We start from the raw sequence: 21,917 nt of genomic DNA, 5'->3' as shown, positions 1-21,917 counted from the left end.
CTTAGCTTTTTAGTTTTGTTTTTTGTTTGTTTTTTTTCCAGACAGGGTTTCTCTGTGTAGCTTTGTAGACCAGACTGGCCTCGAACTCACAGAGATTCGCCTGTCTCTGCCTCCCAAGTGCTGGGATTAAAGGCGTGCGCCACCATTACCCAGCCACCTTAACTGTTTTTAGCATCCCATCTCAATAATGATGCTTGGAGGAATGAGTAAATTTAGCAAAATGTATGAGACCTTTGTGAGAAAAATTAGATGACACTTTGGATATCGAGTCCAAAATAACTGCAAATATCACATTTTCATACATAGATGTGTTCTTCACAAATTTATTGCACTTCTGATCTTAATTCTATAAGATTTTTGTATGTAACGTGTGCGTTCCAGAACATAAAATCAGAAGATGAAAAACCATCTTAGTCATTTGGAGATTTTTTTTTTAGAATGCATATTCTCTGGTATCATTTACAGTGATTTTAAAAAAGGAACAACGGTTGAAGACTGCATAGAAGAGGAATCATAGTTCAGTAAAATACATAGATAATGCTGTTTGTAAAACTTGGAGAATTAGCAATAATTAGAAGACTTTGTTAGAAACTCGATAGTCAGATCTTGCCTAATTGAAACTTTCCAGTAAGTAATCTTCGGATCTTAATAAGATATTTTGTAAACTGTCTTTGGCAATTCTTTTAAACCTATATTATGTAACTATCATTTATTGCTGGAATTAGAAACAGGTACCATCTGACTTAATGCTAGAAAGTAAAACAAACCACTCTGTGTCAGTGAGTTTGCTGCCACACTATTGAAGACACTTCTCTGTTCTATAAATGACTCAGTCACATTTTTGTGATATGATTATTGAGTTTTATTTTTTGTTCTGTTTGTATTCAACTTGGAACAAATTGACATTTCTTGTCAATTTATTTCCAATGCATTTCCATTTCAAGCAGTGGCTAAATACTTGTTATTTAAAGTACAATAAATGACCATCCAGTATTGTAATGAGTATTGCTGAAAATGTTATGACATAATGTAAGAATCATCCAGAGAGATGTCAGTCAGCTTGGTTACCATAATAGGGAAAGTTAATGCTGGTAACTAAGTGTTTGCTTTGTCCCAGATTGTTCATAATTGATCCTGTAAGTTAAGGAACATGTATATGTGGCAGCACACAGGTCATGTCACTCAGATAACCTAGAACAGGTTTATATATAAGGTGTTTTCATTTCCATAAAGCAATTTTGCAGAAAAAACAATTCAGATAAGCAAGCTTACATCTTTACTCCTAACTACAATGCATCATGGTCTTCCTGATATTTTCATTCTTGCTGATGGTCAAGAAGTTTAATTTGTTTGTTTTTAGCCTCAATTCTTTTTTTTTGTTTGTTTTTGTTTTTCGAGACAGGGTTTCTCTGTATTGTCTTGGAGGCTGTCCTGGAACTCGCTTTGTAGACCAGGCTGACCTCGAACTCACAGAGATCCGCCTGCCTCTGCCTCCCGAGTGCTGGGATTAAAGGCGTGTGCCACCAACACCCGGCTTAGCCTCAATTCTTAACGACTAGAATAATTGAACCAAGAGTGTAGAAATTTTAAGGTAAAGTCTTACAATTTTTTTTTCTGCCAGTTTTTTACAAGGCACATGGATCAATCACTAACCAGGAAAAGAATTTGTATTAAAAGATCTCAGTAGCCACAGCAGGCTAATGGTCTCCAGGCAAGCCTTGAGCTCTGCTGGTTTGCAGTTGGTCTGCTAAGCTTGGTCCATCTGTCCGTGTGCCCTGTGTAGCCTCTCCAGCTCTTCTGTATTTTATGTGGCCCTAGCCATGTGAGTGGCACACTTGCTTGTTTAACCATGTATAAAGTGGTGCCTTGCTCTTGAGATTTGTCCCCTGGTGTTCCTGATAGTGTTGGATGCACCGGTGCATACTGCCTGCTAGACCAGGAAGCAGTGGCACATACCTTTGAATCATAAATGCTCACATGAGTTGGTCATTAATTAGTACATGTGAATTGTCTCTGGAACTACAGTCTTTCTGATGAACACAAACGTGTACTGGCTTTAACCCCTCTCATGTTCTGTCACAGGGCTGCCAGTACCCACTTTGCAGTGATTAGCTCCTAAAATGCTTCCTGGTTCCAGAAGACATGCTGAACTCTCAGCCTGTGAGCTGTTTTGAGACTTGTCACTTCTGTGCTACCTCTCCCGTTCAAAGGTTGAATTAATCATGTTCTCTGTGCTAGAAAGAAAGTGTGTCACATGACATTATACAGTTAGCTTCCCTAGAGCATACTTTGGTACAGAGGAATACAACAGGACCAAAAGTATAGCATCTGCCTCCTGCTGGTCTTATGAAGGTTATCGTGCATCTGATGGGGCTTTATATGTCTTTTTGTCAGATTGAAGCTTGATGTATTGTAGTGTTTGCTTGTTTTATTAATCAGCTCTTGTTGACAGTGTAAGGGCTCTTGTCATGTTTTGATTTCTGCCCCTTTATTGCCTTATACCTCCCCAGCCGAGCAAACTCTTCCTGCCCACAGGGTTTGCTGTATTGCTACGGAAAGTTCCAGAATCTTCTTAGATCCATTTGCATTTTTGGTGTCTATAAACTTTGAGAGCCATCAGTACTGTCATGTGGCCTTGTTAGACAGAGTCTGTATGTTCCTAAATGGGACTTGAAGCTAAATTGATGGGAGACCCTTGAGTGAATGTCCTGAATGAATTTTGAGGATCCTTTAGCTATTTTTTCCTCTTGAGGGAAGTGATGAGTATGATTTTTAGTTTGATCATGACAGTTGTTTTTAAGCAGCCTGTGTTCTTCATTGAATACCTGCTTTGGGAATGATCTTTTAAAAAGTAGACAGTCCTTCTGAGATGATGGTTAATATATTTTTAACTTTTTTTGTTTTTACTACAGTGTAGCTCTATTATGAAAGTCATAGCCAATTGCCTTAAATGTGTTTGTCTTGTTATTTGGGCTCTCAGTTTTGTCCTCAAAACAATAAACAAAAAGTTTTCCCAGGCCTCTTACAAATGTGTGCCTCCCTGCACTTTCACAGCCTGTAACAAGTTGTGGGAAGACACTCTGAGACTTGGAAAATTAGTTTCTTCCCTCTTGGTGTTAGGGTCTTAAGTGTGCACTGCTGTTGTGGAGCTTTTGAGACTGTTTTAAGGACATTATTTAACTCTTTGATCAGCTTCCCAGTGTGTTTGTTCAGATGCTGTTGCTCTTCTAATTGATTGTTAATTGATTTCTGTTTTACTTGCAACACACATCTGAAAGTATATGTAGTTCCAAGTTTTCAGTTCTATGTGCTCACATGTGACTGATGAGAGAAACTGTTCCTCCCCACAGAGAGGGCTTTGTGCCTTCTGTTCCCCAGTGCCTTTGAGACAGTTGTTTTGACTTCTATCACTAAATTAGTTCTGTTTTGGGAAGTCATAAGTGCATCTAACTTTGTATATATGGTGCTTTTGAGATTTACCCATGTTGTGTAGTATAAGTAGTATGCTGATTCTGTTTCTGAGAAGTGTCTTGTTTGAATATACCATGTTTCAAAATGTTAAAATAGTTTTGATAGTTCCCAGTTCATGCCTATAGTGAGTTATGGCTGTGATTATTATTTTTTTGTGTCCACATATATGTGCCTGTGTGAGTTTATGTGCACCATGTGCTTGCAGGTATTCATGGAGGCCAGAGGGCATCAGATCCCCTGGAACTGGTGGTTGTGAGCTACCTGATACAGGGGCTGGGTGCTGAACTTGAGTCCTCTGAGAGGACTAAGTGCTGTTAACCTTTGAGACAGGATTTCTCTGTATATACCTAGCTGCCCTAGAACTCTCTTTGTAAATCTACCTGACTCTGCCTCCTGAGTGCTGGGACAAAGACGTGCAACACCACCACCTGGCTTATTATGAGCATTCTTAACACAGCTCTCCCCCCTCCCCGTCTGTCCACCAGTGAGTTTTGCCAAGCTAGCCTTGAAATTGTAATCCTCCTGCCTCAGCCACCGAAGGGTTCAGATTACAAGCATGTATCGCCAAACTCAGATGGCACAGAGCCCATTTTTAAAAAATGAGCATGGTTTCATATTTCTTTCTAAGAATTTGTCTTACATTTATTTACTTTGGAGCAGGGCACACATGCTGTGGAGTGCTTGTAAGAGGACAACTTGCAGGAGTGACTTTCTTTACACGGAGTGGGGTCTGGGGCTAGACTCAGGTCATAGACCTCCATTTTCCTTTTTCTTGCCTATGTTTCTGAGTGTACATTGAGTGGTTTTGTGGCGAAATGTATGCCTAACTCTTTAGGAAGGCATTGTGCCATTTTTACTTTGATCAGCAGCGCAAGGGTGTTCAGTTGGCCAGATGCTCCCACAGAGAGGTTGCAGTCACCAGAACCTGGAAATGTTACTTTATATGGCAAGGGGGGCTCTATAGGCATAATAATCTAGATAAACACTAAATATAATCACAAGTTTCTTTATTAGACATGTATGGGAGAGTTAGTGACAAAAAGGCAGGCAGCTGAAAGGCTAGGAAATGGACTTGTTTGAGAACTAGAGAAGGAGCCAGCCTTGCTGACACCTTGATTTAGTCTGCGCTGTCCTAAGGCAGTGAGTGCATGAGAATTTGTCAGAGCACCAATAGGATACTATGGTAGTCTGTGTTCTCACCAACACTTGGCACTGTCAGAAAAATTTAGATCTGTCCTAAGTGATATGAAATAGAATTGCATTTTGGTTTTAATATGCATTTTTCTGACAGTGGTAATATTAAATACCCCCAATATGGTCTTTTACTCTCTTTGATTAAATGTTTGTAATTTGTTCCTCTCTTAAAAAATTTAACAAACTATTTTCTTTGATTATTAGTTTTATACATTCTAAATTATAGTCCTTTGTCAGACGTATGTATTGTAAAACTTGCCCTAGGCTGTGATTTGCCTGCTTTTCAGTGGAATTTTTGTATAAATATTCTTTAACTTTGATTACTTTGTTTACTTTATAGGAATTAATGGTTGGTGTTTTTTAAGTTTTTAAGATCATGGAAAATACTCTTCTTCTCCAAGAGCTAAAGATTCTGCCTAGCCATGAAGGATGATATTGAGGAAGTAATAGATACTTTTGCTTTACGTATTAGAAAGTTGTTGAAAAGTAGACTAACTTGGTGCCTTAGTGGAAAGTAGGCTGTAAATCTGTAGACTCTGATTGACATCCTTATACTAGAGTTATAAACCACTGTGCCTACTCTGTAATTACTAAGGCTGTTTATGTTCTTTAATTTTGCCTTTTTTAAAAGTGTTGAAATGAGGCAATGTAGGTCATTTTTCATTCTCAAAATTTAATTTGATTATTCTATGTCTTTGTTTCCATGAGAGTTTTTAATATTTTCACCCTTGCACTGCTGGTAATTGAAACGCTTCACCTATGGTTTAAGTGCTCTACCCACTGAACTACCCTTGGCTCCAGGGCAGCATGCTGAGACATTTCAAATTGAGAAGACTAGACATTAAATAAGCATAATTAATGTTTCTTTCTGGATGTTCTGGGATCCCCACCCTGCACACGCCTTTGTGGTTCAGTTTGGATACTCTTAATTTGGCCTGCCTTCAGGTTCACAGTGTGAACTGATAAAGAATGACTTCAGGAAATAAAGTTGGTGCGGAAATCTGTTTACAGAGTAGTACGTACATAATACAGGAATGATTTGGTGAGAGTTGAGTAGAGCTGTGCGTTTGTGTTTATGGTTGTAAAACACCAGACTAGAACAAACTAGAGGAATGGTATCTATGACAAGAAGCTAATAGGGTAGTCAGATACTTGTTATGTCATGTGACTTTGGAATTATATAAACATTTACACAATGAGTATAAAATTTAAGGAAAAGAATAATCCTTTAGAAGTGGAAGGCACAAAAAAAATGGATCTAACTATCTCTTGTTGCTAGCACCTCTGGAGAAAGGGGTTATTTCAGGTGACTTTCTAAGGCAGTTTGCTGATTTTCCATAGTAGATAGAGCTGCACATAAATCTTAAACTTTGTCTGATAATCTTAGTTTTAGAAATTACAATGGTGTTATTTCAAACTTTTATATATAGTAAGATAATACAAGTGACTGTATATTCAAAACCAAAATGTCCAGTGTTAGAGAAAGTGCCATGAGAGTAAATCAGTTATAGTGCACTAACTGGATCACACTCTAACCACCCCTGGCCAGGACCTGTGAAGGTGACTTCATTTGTGTAAAGGGTTTATAAGATGCACTTGTGGATCTGGAGATGAGATTGTTCTGAATGTTCTTGATGGACACCAAGTTCAGTGACAGGTGCTCTTAAATACGTTTGTGGTAATGCCTGACCGCAGGCCCAGGAAACTAATAGAAATAATAGACGCTAAAATGAAATACTTAAGCATTTAACCCAATTGAGCTTAAAGTAAATGTGTTTTAGGATAAACACACAGCCCTAGCTGATGAGGAAAAGTTCCTTTTAAAGAATTGTAGCTAATAAATAATGGATGAAATAGACTGAGAAAGCAACCCTAATAAATAGATCATGCCACTGGTCATTAAAGGGTGATCATATTGCATGGAAGGATAATAGAAATTCTTAGCCTGAAATTGGTGCAGTTTGTCACTAGCTGTTATAGCAGGTAGACCATTGTTAGCTTATAGATAAGTAATATGGTACAAACCTCACAGTATCTATTGTTGTAGGTTGAACTATAAAGTATATATAGCTAACCTCCCGTTGTATGGATAGAAGAATAAATTAGTGACACTATAAAGGAAAACAATTAAAGAATGTAAATTCACATAGATGTTATTTCCTGAATCTATTTTATGAAAAAAACAAAAGAACTGTTCTACATTTAAAATGACTCAGGAGACAAGCGTTCCAAATGAATTGCTTTGTCTGTTTTGCACCTGGACTCAAAACAACCATAAGATGAAATTTTCCTTTGAACCAGCCAGGCAAATGATGGGTAAATAGATGATTGCAGGCTTTGATAAGGATCAAGAGGAGGATCTCTGTTCTTTTCTTATGGGCACTAATTACAGAGTTAAAACAACTATCAGAGATTTGCCTTTTTTGTTTAAGGAAAATAAGGTAGTACCATATCTTAATCATGCAACAAGTGGGAGAAGTATAAATAAAACTAAAAATAAATAATATTGTACACAAAATGTGTACAACAGTTTTTTTTTTTGTTTTGGTTTTATGAGACAGGGTTTCTCTGTATTGTTTTGGAGGCTGTCGGTCTAGCTCGGCCTCGAACTCACAGAGATCTGCCTGCCTCTGCCTCCCGAGTGCTGGGATTAAAGGTGTGTGCCACCACTGCCCGGCACAACAGAGTCTTAGGGACATCTGTATCTCATTCTGAGGATTGACGTGCCCCATGAAGCAATAGATGCAGTAGGTAAGAAAGATAAGACATCGTATTAGGAAAATAGCAACTTTAGCTCACAGAGAAGTGAAGGGAGTTCCTAGTAGTGCTGCAGGTCAGGGTATTGTTAGTTCAGTTCAGAGTGGGAGGAGACAGCACTCTAGAATGTGAGTGTATGGAATAAAAAAGTCAGTTGATTTTTATTTTTGATGTGTATGATTGAAAATGTAATTGAGGGACAGGCATAAAGTAGGAAAATTTGGTGGTAAAGTGCGTAGAAAATAAGCTGATGAAAAGACAAGTTAATTCTGGTGAGTACCAAAAGGTATACAGAAAGAAACATGCTTACATAGTAAGAACTTATTGCTGATCTTGTTAGATAATATACACATAATTATTTAATTGTAATTGCAGAGTGATTTTCATAGTAAGAGAAGGAAAGCAAGTCATGATGTAAAGGGAAATCAGTAGCTAATACCTGAACTTGATATTTGAAGGGTTACTGTTAAAATACTGGCACTTTTATGTAGGAAGGAAATTGTGCTTAGTTTTATCGTGTACATCACTAGATAATAGTGAAAACGGGTGTTAGTAATAGATAGAATTAATGCTGACGAGGTTGAATGGAGCCTTTTCTCCTCATGTGTGTTTATTTTTCTTTATTATTAATGAAAAGTTAAAATATTGTCAACAGTGGGTTTGTATATATTTTATTTTTAAGTGTTTCCCCCCACATTGTTAGGAGAATGGAGTCCAGAACCTGTTCATATTAGGCAAGTATTCTACCACTTAACTATATGTACATCAAGTCTTGATTTTTACTAAATCTTTTGAGAGTAGAGTGAAGTCCTAAAAATGAAAAAAAAATTGGTCTTTGTGAAAATGTTTTAATCATTAAGTGTTAAATTAAGACTAAAGAGAATGGCTTTAGCAAAATTGTCCAGAGTATTGATACAGATTTTATTTGTAAAAGTATGTTTGCCCAAGATTTGAATCACCCTGATTTTAGAAGGATTTGTTGTCACAGTTCAGCATTTCCATGAGTATAGAACTTCAGATAGAAGAATTTGAATTTCTCTTGTGTGCTATGGGTTGCTTCTATAGCATGTTGAACTTGCTACTTTTAAGTTAGCTTTAAAATTAATGCTTCAATGTCTTTTCTAGGTGTATTTACCAGGCTGTTTCTGAGTGTGGATTGTACCACTGGTAAGAAAATGTCGTCCATCTTGCCATTCACTCCGCCAGTGGTGAAGAGGCTTCTGGGATGGAAAAAATCAGCCAGTGGGTCTGGAGGAGCAGGTGGTGGAGAACAGAATGGTCAGGAAGAAAAGTGGTGTGAGAAAGCGGTGAAGAGTCTGGTGAAAAAGCTCAAGAAAACGGGACGGTTAGATGAGCTTGAGAAAGCCATCACCACTCAGAACTGCAATACGAAATGTGTCACCATCCCAAGGTAAGTGAGGCGAGGGGCTGGGCTTGGTGAGGGGACCTGCAGAAAGTCATCTATACATAGTGATTATTAAAATACAATTATTTTATTCTGTTAGTTAAAGCTGTTTATTTTACAGTTTACTTTCTTGAGTAGTAAGGTTTAATCAATTAGCACTGAGACATATTGTTTTATCTCCATTACTTGAAGCTGTATGCTGTTTTCATCTGTATGATTAAAAGGTGAATAAAAAGTCATTGAATGGAAGTTAAACAAATACACCAAACTATGCTGACACGTTTCCTCCAGCCTTGGTCACTCAGCGAGTAGTTAAAAGCACAGCTGACTCCTGAAGAAACACACACTTAAAAAAGGACTGTAGGTGAGGCCTTGTCTCAGAGGCCTGCCTTGTGCATGGGAAGGACCTGTTTCTCACGAGGTTGAACGTTTGAGTAGAATTTTAGTTATTTTATAGGTAAGTACCACAGTTAGGAGGGTTGTGGCAGGCCATTTGAAAATGTGTTCTGGTGCTTTGTGTGCACATCATAGCTGCATGTGTGTGTCCAAAAGACAGGTGTTCTGAGTGACAGCAGTGCCATAGGTGAGGGCTGGCCTCGCCTGTGCTTGTAGATGATGGATTCCAGGAAGACCAGACTTTCTGCTTGGCAGCTTCTTTCTGCCTTGTTTGATAGACTAGCCATTTTTACTTTGTTTTATGTAATCTTAAGTTACCTTTCTTGGTTTGTTCTTTTGTCTTTACAAATGCTGGCTGATGAGGTGCTTGGTGTGTGTAAGGCATTCTTTTTAGACAAGTGGGGATGCAGTGATGAGCAAGTCGACAGTACCTAAGGGAGATTGACCTGTTGAATAAGTGAACATAGTTTGAGAAAGGAATGAACTCAGAAGGCAAGTGCAGGGGTGGGGTGGGAGCATGTGAGGTGGGAGGTTACAGAGTTGCTTTGTCTAGAGAGGTAAGGTTTGAGCTGGTCTCCAGGGACAGTCTTGTCGCCAGGGGAAAAATTCCGAGGCAGGGAGAAAAAAACTCAGCATTAGGGAGCTGGGGGAGTTTGAATGAATGACTAAATAGCATAAGGAACAAGTAAGGACTTTTTTTAAAAACTGCATTTTGAAGGAAAGGTCTGTATTTTACCAAGCTATCCTTGTCAGCAGACAGGTGCCAAGGGGAAGAAGGGGTGGTGGTGCTGTGTGGGCGCACGCAGGTGTGTGGAGTGTTAGGGTGGATGGACATGGAGATCAGCTGTACTGCTGTGACAGTCTAGTGCAGGGTGAGCAGGCTTGGACTGACGTGGCTGTGCTGGCACTCAGAATGACTGCTCTTAGCCTGTGTTTTGGAAGTGGAGCTCACAGGGCTTAGGGGAAACTAAGATTAAGTTAAGCTTTTCTTGTTAATTTTTTGTTGCATGGTTGGTGACATTCATTTTGTAAATATTTAGTGTCCACTGCTAGGCTCATATAGACTAGATTTGCTATCGGATAGTTTGCTTGCTGGTGAGGGAGGTAAACTTTAGTAATTCTTCAGGCATAGTACATCTTAGGAAAGAAACACACCCCAGGACCATCTGAAGGCAGCTCTGGGAAGCCTTGTGCCAGGGAGTCTGGTGGAGAGTAGAAATGAGTCAGCAGAAACTGATTCCTGTGGGAGTTGCACTGTGAAGACTGGAAGTTGGAGACAAGGGACTGGTGAAGGGTTGCTCATTCCCAGTGAGTAGTTGTCTGTGGAGTATGAGCTGAGGGGCAAGTGACTGGGGTGATTCTGAAGGTAGAGAGAGCCCACAGCATGCTGTGTAGGACTTGAGACTGCATGAGTATGACGCAGAAGGACGGAAGACCACCCAGAAGGCACCTTAGTTTTGTTTATCTTTACAGTTTTCACTTGTGTTGCTTGTGTTTTTTTTTTTAATGTTCGAGGATTGAACAAATACAGGACCTGCACATGTGAGCAAAAACTCTACCACCGAGCTACATCCCTTGCCCATAGTTTCTCTCTGTCTCCCGGGATAGCCTTGAACGTGAGATCTTCCTGCTTCAGCCCCCAGGATGCTAGCATTGTAGAAGTTTGTTGCACACCCAATTGGGCAGCTTAAATTTTTAAGTACTACATGCGAGCTTATCACATGGAGGCCAGAGGCTGATGTTGGAATGTCTTTCTTGATCCCTTCTCCACTGTAGTTATTGAGTCTCTTACTGTACCTGAAGCTACTGTTTCGGTGAGGCTCTCTGGAATAGAGGCAGGATTACCTACTGGGTAATCAGTGCGTACGTCCAAGGCTCCATTGCTATTAGAGTGAGGTGGGCTAGATGTGGAACTCTTGAAGTAGCAGATACCAGTTACAAGTGATCCATGCGGGGCTTTATCCTGGTGGGCACCTTCCCTTCTTTTCCGTTCGACTTCTAGTCTCTTTTGGAAATTTTCTGTTATAGATCTTTTTCATTATTGAAATATACTCTTTTACTCAATTAAAGATTACCTTGGTTTAACTGTTAAGATTAAGGAAAGCTTATTTGATTTACCATGCTTTTTTAAAATGATGTTTTTATTCCTTGAGAATAAATGTATTTTGATCATACTCACCTCTCCTCCCCAAATCCTCCCAGAACAACCTCCCCCCCCCACTGGCTTCCAGCTTTGTCCTCTTAAAACAAAACCAACACTGATTCTAGCATGTGCTGCTCATATACTCATGAGTGTGGGCCATCCACTTAAACTGCTTGACCCACTAGAGGCCACATTCTTGAAGAAGATTGGCACTCTTTTCTAGAAGCCGTCAGTCAGTAGCTCCTCAATAGGGGTGGGAACTTGTGAACCCCTTCCCATACATGCTAGAATGTTAACTGCGTTGATATTGTACAGGCCCAGTGTGGGTATTTAAACTATGTGAGTTCATGAGTGTAGTGGTCCTGTCATGTTTAGAAGACACTTTGAATCCAGTCCTTTCCAACCTCTGGCTCTTAAAGTATCCCACTCCCTCTTCCACAGTGGTCCCTGAGACAGCTTGGGGTGAGTGTGATACTGATGTTCCTTTTATGACTGGCTGCACTTATCTCTACACTGATCAGTTGTAAGTTTCTTTGTTAACCAATGTCTCCTGTACAGAAAAAGTCTCTGGTGAGAGTTGAGTGGCATTGACCTATGGGTGTAGAGATAGAAATTTATAGGGCAGTTTGATGTTTTGTCCATGTAGTGGAAAAATAGTAGTAGGTTCATCTGTGAAGCCTCTGAGCTTCCCAGGCATAGGTATTGGCCACATTTACAGTACCAGGTGTGTGTGTGTGTGTGTGTGTGTGTGTGTGTGTGTGATATCTTGCACTGTCATTATTATAGTTCATAGGATATACAACTGGCCAAGACTGTTGATGCCTTCCCCTAGCAACCCACAATAGCACCTTTCTGTACTGTGAAAGCTAGCCAGCAGGAAGAAAAGCTTCCTGGTCAGTATCAGCTTGATTCTCCTTGCCCTGTGACAAGTGTGCTTTTTTAAAGTGTAGATTTGTTTGTATGAATTGTTACTGATTAAAAAACTGTGGCTTCTTACATAGTAGTTTGATGTTGTATATTTTAAAACTTTTTAGTAGAGGTAGAGAAATTTAGTCACATTATTAGTTATTTCTTAAATATGTTTAAACCATAAATTTTAAATTAAAATTCAGTCACCTTAGTTATGTACTGTAAAAGATGGGAGGTGAGAATTGGAATGGTAATCTAAGCTATATGAGTTCATGAGTTTTGTGGGTAATCTAAGACCAGCTTAAACAGTTAATTAAAATGTGATACAAAATGTATTTAACCACATTCACTATTGCAAGTAAGTTATTAATAAAATAAATATCTTAAGATTTTACAGGCTTAAAATTACAGGTCAGTTGGTAGAGAACATAACCTGTTTTGTTGACTCAGAGTGGTTTTCCCCTTTTTGCCCTTTGCTCCACTAATACTAGAGTGGGATTAAAATTGCCCAGGAAAGCCCTGGCTTTCTGTTTCCCTATTCCCTGCCTCCAGGTGCCTCAGAGGGTTGGAAGCTGGAAAGATAGAGCACTAGTCATCTATCTTACAGGGATGCATAGTGGAGCAGGTGGCATGGAGCAGTTCACGTGGAACTTGACCTGGAGGTCTGGGCTGGACGACACAGTTCCAGGAAACCCTCCTGTCTCTTTCACAGTCCAGTTTCTGGCCCATTGAAATGGTGTGATAGTTGTAAGCTATGAAGCATTGGCCATGAATAGTTTATTTGAAACCTTGTATGTTTTTCAAAAGAACATGCATTAAATTGTGGACATTTAATTGTATTACCCATCCTGCTTAGAAAAAGTTTTGGTAAGGCAACATTCATTGTATTATGTATAATTTAGTTAATTTAAGTTTTTTAGTTTATTTGTAAAACCAGTGAGATCAATGAAAGTATAAATTCAAGAGTAGAACTCTGAAGTTATAAGTAATGATACCTTTTTTTTTATCTGCCTTAGCATGCAATTACAATTTTTATATAGTCTGTTTACAAATTGTGAAAGTGTTTGGGTTGTGGTTAAGGATCTTGTAAAATGCTTTGAAAGGTATTGTGAGACTTGATGGTTTTCAGATGCCTACATTTATGATTTTTAGGGGCTTTAAGGGGGGTCCTTTTACATATAAAATACATTCAGTCATGGGATTTTTTCCGTCTGTCTGTCTGTCCGTCCGTCCGTCCGTCTGTCTGTCTGTGTTACACATGCATGCATGCGCATGCCACAGCATTTGTGTGGAGGTTAGAGGACAAGCCCAGGTGGCATTCTTGCCTTCCACCTTGTTTGAGATGTTTTCTTTGTTGTTTCCATGTGTGTGCCAGGCTAGCTGTGTCACAAATTTTCATGGATTTTCCTTTCTTTGCCTCCCATTTCCCATAGGAACTCTGCAATTAGAGATGCTCATACTGTGTCTGGATTTTACCTGGGTTTTGGGGATTCCAGCTCAGGCCCTCATGTTCTTGCAACAAGTGCTTTTACCCACTGAACCATTGACCCAGCTCACACAGGATTTTATTTTATTTTTATCATTCATTTCATCAGAGATTTAGGACCTTTGTTCTTTTATAAAAATTAGTGAATTATGCCCAGATTAAATAGCCCTTATAATATGAATATTAGTTATTAACATCTGGGGTAAAAAAGCAAGATCTTTTTTGTGCCATAATTTATTGTGTTGGCTTCAGGAAAAAAACTCATCCTAGCTGAAGTAGTACTGACAACCATTTTGTTTTCGTAAGATTCTTAATCTGTTTCCAGTTCTAACTGGAGCTGTTTCAGTTGGTCCACACTGTTCCTATATGGCTAACTGCTTTCTGGGATCATCGAAATCATTAAGACAGCTTTTAAGAGTAGTATTTACTCTTTCTCCCCTTGTCTGTAGTAGAATACTTAGGGCCTTGTGTAGTCACCACAGACAACACAGGAAAACACATTACCATGTGGAAAGTACAGTGGTGACATAGTAAGACACCACTTTGGGATATCTTATGCTACTTTAAATCTTCTCTGTATTTGGGCTGAAATTAAATGTCTCTTCTGTTGTGTAAGTCTTGGCATTCTTTTTTTTTTCTTCACTCCTTTTGAATTTGTGATTTTTTTCGGTTGACATACCTATTAATTACTGATCTGATATTTGTATTTGTGGTAGATGGTATCAGTCTATAGTTAAATCTGTCTTCGTAAATTCTTCAAATCCTCAGTTTTAGTTTTTTATACGGAGTTCAGGTATCTGTTGTAATTTTCTGTCCTTTTTGTCTTTTCCTTTGGTATGTTTGTAGTAGTACATTAAAATATTTCCAGTTGTTAATATCTGGAACATCTTTGTCTACTAATCCTGCCTGATGGTTCCTTAGATTGTCATTCACATTTTCCTGCCTCTTCACATGTCATGTAAATAAAGTAGTATCTCCCTGTCACATAAAAACATTCAAATACAGAAGAAATTATAATTGGTGCATATGTTGATTTCATGAAAGTGATCTACCGGTGTTAGGTGAGAGAGGCTGATTGTATTAAATTGGTTCTGGTTGCATTTTAATTTGGTGTAGGTCTATGTTGGCTTACACCTCATCTACACAACAGTGCTCTCCTGGGATTTTGATATAAAATCTCTCAAACAGCTAGAAAGTTTATTTCTGCCTTTTCTACTCTTGAGTTTAGTGAGAGACTTGTGAATGTCAAGAGTTTTACTGTGTTCTTTTCCTTAAGGATTTTTCCCCAGACTAGTGCTGACCCTCAGCTTGTGCCTACAACCTACAGTGACCCGGGGCTGGGGGAGGGCACGGAAATTCAGTTCACTTTCCAAAGCTTTCTCCCTTCACAGTTTTAGCTCATTTGGATTCCATTAATCTCTCCATTGTCTTTGAACAAGTTTTTTTTTTCCCCTTTTTCTTCTGTTTGTTAGAAAAGGAATATTGAATAGAACAGGAACATTGGCCAGCTGTGTCCTGCACCTCACCTGAAAGCACGCACGAACACACACACACACACACACACACACACACACACACACACACACACACACACTTACACTTGAAGGAATTGGTTCTTCCCATTAATCATGTAGGAACCCAGGTGTTAAACTTACATCATTGGGCTTTGCTGCAAGTCATTTTGATAGCTTCAGCATTACTGTACTTAGACCTCTCACTCATTTGCATACCATGTCAAATATAACTTGACTGAAGAGAATAGTATCTGTGATAGTTTCTTCTGTCCTTCAAATTGAAGGTCTTCAGAATGACTTCTTAGTTTATGTGTCTGCTGAGGTTTGGTTGCATAGACTAGTACCTGACTTCTTGGAGAAGCTTCAAAACTGAAAGGCCAGCCAGAGCTGTTCTTCATAGCATTATAGTAAAGAAAGGTCATGATGAGAGTGGCCTGCCTTTTTGGGTATGATAGGTCAAAGGTGCAAGAGTCATCACAGTGACTGAATAGATAGCAAGATAGTGAACGTATGTTGAAAGAAACAAGGGAACCCAGCTTTCTTGGGTCTGAATGGTCTAGGCATAGTGGCTGGAGAAATTAGTTCCTGAGCAAATGAGTGGAGCGAAAAGAATCAGCATTAGGGTGTCTAACTTCTGCAAGGTCTCTCCTCCTCCTTGTCACCTCAGAACCCTGTTTATTCTGAACTCGGCAGTAGTAGAAGTGACAGCTGAACAGTCTTGGGGAAGGTGGAGTATAATTAAGTGTGGTACAAAAATTTGATTTAGATCAGGCAGAATTTTTAATTTCCAAAGGTATTTGTCATTCATACTTGTCTGGACTTGGCTAGAAACCCTGTGATAGCTTTAGGGCATATAATTTGACATGAGCTTGTTGGGGACAGTAGTACTTGGAGGGCTCTCACTAGGGCCACCAGGTTCCATGTATTGTCTGTCTTCCTCTGGAACTTGGTGGTTGGGGACGAAGGGAAACACGAGGTTGTAGGGACATTACAAGCATTTGTAAGGTGCTTTCTTTTCAGAGAATATTGCCATAATTTTTAATTGGGATTTCCTTCTGTTACCATCATTCTGTCACTGTGTGTGTGTGTTTGTTCATACACACTTGTGTTTTCAGATATGTGGAGGACAGAAGTGACAGTGGATGTCTTTTGGAATCATTGTCCACCTTATTTTGAAGCAGATTTCACTGATTGTAGCTCACTGACTCAGGAAGAATTGGAAGTCAGCAGGTGGCAGAGTGATCTGCCTAGCTTGTTCCTGGTGCTGCTGTCTAAACTCAAGTCTGCTGTGCTTGAGTGGCAAGTGCTTCACCAGCTTCTGCCACCTCAGCCTTGGCTCAGTCTTTATTATCAAGATCCCTGCTTTGGGGTTTTATAGGATGTATTATAGCAAATGTCATTTTGAAACTGATTACTAGATGCTGAAATGAGACTTGAAACATTCGGAGACACTGGTTGAATCAGTCATCTTAGCCTTTTTCTTTTAAAACTGCCCTTTAGGTTCTTACCTGTATTTGAGAGGATATAATTTCTTGTAACTTTGCTAAGGTGGTGGGGGATTGGGGGTGTTAATGGAAGGTTATTTTCATTTATGTTGAAGATTGATACTAAACAAAAATTTATAATAAAAAAGTAACTTAAAAGAGTAGTCCCAAGATGGGCATACTTCATGTCTTTAAGCCTAGCACTCTATAAAGACGGAGGCAGGTGGATCTCTGTAAATTGGAAACAAACCTGGTTTACTTAGTGAGTCCTGGCCAGCCAGAGCTACATAGTGAGATATTGTCTCAAATAAATAAAAAGGCTTCCCTATTGCTTGTATGTGGTGGCTTATGGCATTTGCATTACCAGGTGTAAATAGAAGGTAGCCTGCATATTACCTAAACATTTGACCTCTACATGTGAAAACCCTTGTTATATAAATGGGAGTTGATTTCTATTTAGTGGTGTGCTAATTTTTGAATATTTATTGTTATATTATAAAGACCTATTTGTAAAGGAGTAGTAAGTGGAAGTTAGAGAATAATTTACAGAAGTTATTTCTCTCCTTCCACTGTGTGGGTATCAGAGTTTGAACTCAGGTCATCTGGCTTGGCTGCAAGCTGCTTTACTCACTGAGCCATTCTCAGGCCCATGAAAGCATTGTTTACAACCTAATTAAAGCATTGCAAAAATCCGTGCCTTGACTTTTACAAGGTTGCATTTTTTATAGTCATCCCTGTCTTATGTGGTTATATTCCAGATTTTTCTGCATCTAATTTGAATGATTAAAATGATGTATTTTTATTGGAATTTTTTTCCATTTGGGATACTATTTTTTTGAATTGTTAGAGAGTATATGTAAAAAATAAAATTAGAAAGTCCATAAGCTGTATTATTAAAGTCTTTGTACTCTTTTCAGCATTATATATATATATATATCATTATTATATATATATATCTTTTAAGTATAAAGTTCCTAATTTTCATGTGGATTGGAATAGTACTACAAACAATTTTTAGACTTGATATTAAGTCATTTCAGTGCCCAAGGATGTTGTATGTCTGTGATAGTTTTCAAAGACAGGGAGCATCTAGGAGGATCCCAATTGTGACAACACTTACAGGTAGACATAAAAAATACTGGGGAACATTGCAGTTTCCCTTTTGGGTCCTATATCTAAGAAGGATTGTGTCAAACCAAACAAGGGTGCAGCTATTTATTTAAACGTAACTTGACAAGGATGTTACCAAAAGAATTATAGGCTAGTATTTGTTAGAAGCAGATAAAAATTGTTGGTATCTCTTCAGCTGATGTGTAATAAAAGGAAAATGCATCATAATTGAGTGTAATCTGTATTATGCTAGCTACAATATTAGTATGTAACTTCCTATATATATATATATATATATATATATTTTTTTTTTTTTTTGGTTTTTTGAGACAGGGTTTCTCTGTATTGTTTTGGACCCTGTCCTGGAACTTGCTCCGTAGACCAGGCTGGTCTCCAACTTACAGAGATTTGCCTGCCTCTGCCTCCCGAGTGCTGGGATTAAAGGCGTGCGCCACCAACGCCTGGCTGTAACTTCCAATATTTAATCGTTGTAATTCACTGAAGTAACAGCAGAGAGAAACCTGAAGGTTAAGGTGAAAAGCAAAATTCATAGTCTATTTATACTCCCAGTAGATTGGAGTCTCTTTATTTGATTAAGGATATTTAAGAAAAAAGATACCTTACATTTAATTACAGAAGACCTTAATTTCTCTAAGATCTCTAGATAAAAACACCTACTCTTGTGTTTCAGGTCATTATTTCAGTGGAGGAACTAAACAGTTTAGTGAGTTAGTGAAAAGTCTGGAAAACAAAGATAAAGGAGTCTGATCACCATTCTTTCTGTGACATGATTATTAACGGAGAAAAAAAGCAAATGAGTAAATTCAGCGAGACTATCCTTTACAGATTCATTGTCTATCTGAAGCCAGTAATATTTTTATAAATAGTAGCTCAAATAGTTGGAAGTGTGATAATAAAATAACTCCATCAGTAAAATTAAAATACCTAGAAATATAGTTTGCTTAAAAGACATAAGATCTAAGATCTCTGCATGATATTCGAAAGATTTGCCAAGAGAAATCAAAGAAGAGTCAGGTCACATAACAGACCGCAGAACTGAAGAGCATAGGTAACAGAAACAAGAACAGGCAGATTTTAGATAGCATTTGCCAGTTGGAAGAAGAGAATGAGTGGTATGGTAGACTTTACTTTTATCCACACAAAGTATGCAGAACCCACTGTGTCTCTGACCTGAAGTACCACAAGTCAACACTGGACACACACAGCACTGAAAATTGAGACCAGAATCCCAGCAAGGAATGAAATGAGCTACACAGGGGAGCTCCACATATTTTTTTAAATGGTGTTGAATATCACTGGTTGATCACATGTGGAGCAAGGAAGCCTGCTGAAGATTAAAGAAATAGATTATTTGTTGATTATTCATTTGGGTTTCTCTGTGTTAACAGCCCTAGCTGTCCTGGAACTCGCTTTGTAGACCAGTCTGACCCCAAACTTGGGCATCCACCTGCCTCTGCCTTCCTAGTACTGGATTAAAGGTGTGTGCCACCTCTACCAGCTCAAGTAGAATATCTAAAAGAAATGGGAGAACGTGATTTGACTGCTTGAAGAGTGTACCATTTGATTCCAGCTGCTCGAAGTGGAAATTAATGGTGGAAGAACGGGACGAAACCTAGAAAAGAATCTCTGTCACTTACTCTACCAGGTCTTGCTCACAATTCTAAATTACTCTACTTCAGAGAAAGAAAACTGGCCCTTCCTTTTGAGATGGCCAGCCAAGATACAACTCAAATGTTGAAACTGCCAGATGATAAATCGACAGATTAATCATGTTTCTTATTTGAGGCACTTAGTAATATTAAGTTAATGGGCTTCAATACTTAACATAGTACCATTGGCATAAAAAGAACTAAGTGGTGTAAAATAGATGGAAACATATTTGAGGGCTGGGGAAATGGTTTAGTGGTTTAAAGTGTTTAACACAAGACCTGAGAGATACAACCTGAGCTGTCCCTAGGACTGACTCATGGAGTGAAGAAGAGAATGACTTCCACAGAATGCCCTCTGACCCTCTACATGTACATTGTTGAACATGCATGTACACTATAAATACATAGAGTAAAATGTAAGAAAACATTAAAAACTGTTGGAGGGTTTGCATAAGGATACCCGGGCAAGTAGGGGAAGAAGAGTCTTTGAAAAGTGAACCTGGAACAGTTGGGTATCTTCCTGGAAGAAAGAGCTTGACCTGCTGTTACACTGTCTCATAAAATTCTAGGTTAAAACCATAAAACATGTTTTAAGAAAACACAGGGAGCCCATACATTTCATGTCTGAAGCTTGGAAGTGAGTAGGCTCTCTCTTTAAAAGATGCTGACCTCGAGAGAAAGTTGCGCCCAACTGTGTTGGTGTTAAAGTAGCTCACCAGAAGGGTGTTTCAAAAAGAATAGACCGGAGTGGGAGAGAAACAGTTATGAAATGTGTGTTTGAAAGATTACATGAAGAGTTGATAAGGAATTTATAATTCAGTAGTGAAATAGTGACTCTGGTTTTAAATAGACAGATTTGGATATGTCACAAAAGATAGAAAAGACCAATTGGAACAGGGAAATGCAGTATCATTAGTCACTAGAAAACAACTCGGAAGGAAATACCACAATATAGTCACCAGAATAGTTAAATTGATTGGAGAGTACATCCACTCAGGAAGAAGAGCCATTCGTTTTCAGTAAAGCTGAACTTGCATCTGGTTACATCTCAAGAGTTCTAGGGAGTTACTCAACACCAGTGGAAAACTCTGTCCACAGTGGATACTTGTAACAGCTTTAGTCCTAATAGTTACAGCCTAGAGACAAGTTAGGTTTATAGCCATCAGAAAGCAGTGACTAAAGGAACTGGTCTGTTCAGGGAATGGAAAGCTCAGCAAACACAAACAGAATTGTCCTCTATGTTAACATAGATGAATCCCGAAGTCATTGTGGTGCATGAGTCAGGCTGAACCCCAGAGTGGCTCATATAAGTCTATTTTAGTGGCATTCTGGAAGATATAAATTTAAGGTGAGAAAATGAGTTTAGCAGTTATCCCTTGTTGGGGAATATTATTTTTAAGGTGACTTTTGTTTATGCTGAAAACTCTGAAACTGTGTTACTGTGCCTGTCTCAAACACCTGATGGTCTAATAAAGATCTGAGTGGTCAATAGCAAGGCAGGAACAAGAATAGGTGTGGCTGGCAGGCGCAGAGTATAAATAGAAGGAGAAATGAGAAGAAGCAGTCTGAGGAGGACATTAGGGTCAGCCACCGAGGAAGAATTAAGATGTACAGAAGTAAGAGAATGGGAAAAGCCCAGAGGCAAAAGATAAAGGGTTAACCTAAGAAAAGCTCACTAGAAACAAGCTGAGCTAAGGCGGGACACTCATAACTAAGAAAGAACATTAAAGGAAGAGAAGAGTAAGGACCCAGGCAGAACAACGTTGTGGGGATGGAGTGAATAGAAGGTCCATTGGGTGTGACTTCCGGTAGGCTCCTCCTTGTGCTTCTTGACATCTACTCACATCTTTGGGAACCTTCAGGAGTGCCTGCCTGAGGGTATTTTGAGAGGAACTGAGGAGAGTTGGAAAGGGTTTATACTGGAAGAGAAGACAGTGGCCTGTCATAACTTGTTGGGTAGACATTAATATATTTGTTTCTGTTCTATTCTCTTTATGTAACTGTATACATTATTGAGACTTCATTTTGATTTTTTAGTTTTTTTATTTTACTATTTTCGGTTAGGTAGTTTGTACTAATGTATGCATTCACTGATTATTTATTTGGCCATTGGTCTCTCTCAGAATTTGTAATTTTCAGTTTTAGCATTTGTTTGATTCATTTCTGTAGTCTACATTTGTTGAGATTCCTGATCTGTTCATTAATTTCATGAGCATATTCATAATAATTTCTTTAAAGCTCACATCTGGCCTGTTTCTGTTGCTGTTTGTGTGACTTTTAATCGTGTACTAGTTATGGGAAACAGCACTGTACTGTTGTCCTGGCCTCTGAAGAGTTTTGATCTTTGTTTTAGCAGGGCTTATTAGCTTCAGAATCGA

At 38.7% G+C, this 21,917-nt stretch overlaps 1 protein-coding gene across 3 annotated transcripts in view; it reads left to right on the top strand.

The window, feature by feature from the left end:
• Smad2 (SMAD family member 2) overlaps window positions 1–21,917 on the top strand; it is a 64,848-nt gene that overhangs the window by 15,783 nt on the left and 27,148 nt on the right. For all 3 annotated transcript variants that reach the window (XM_040741582.1, XM_040741581.1, XM_040741583.1), the window contains exon 2: window positions 8,548–8,833. In XM_040741582.1, the coding sequence (XP_040597516.1) occupies window positions 8,598–8,833 (236 nt within the window). In that variant the 5' untranslated portion in view covers window positions 8,548–8,597. The remainder of the gene's footprint in view (window positions 1–8,547; window positions 8,834–21,917) is intronic.

Source organism: Mesocricetus auratus, unplaced genomic scaffold, assembly GCF_017639785.1.
Source record: "Mesocricetus auratus isolate SY011 unplaced genomic scaffold, BCM_Maur_2.0 Super-Scaffold_6730, whole genome shotgun sequence".
NCBI classification, from domain to species: domain Eukaryota; kingdom Metazoa; phylum Chordata; class Mammalia; order Rodentia; family Cricetidae; genus Mesocricetus; species Mesocricetus auratus.
Note: the sequence above shows the minus strand (reverse complement) of the source record. Positions and strands in the feature narration are given on the sequence as shown.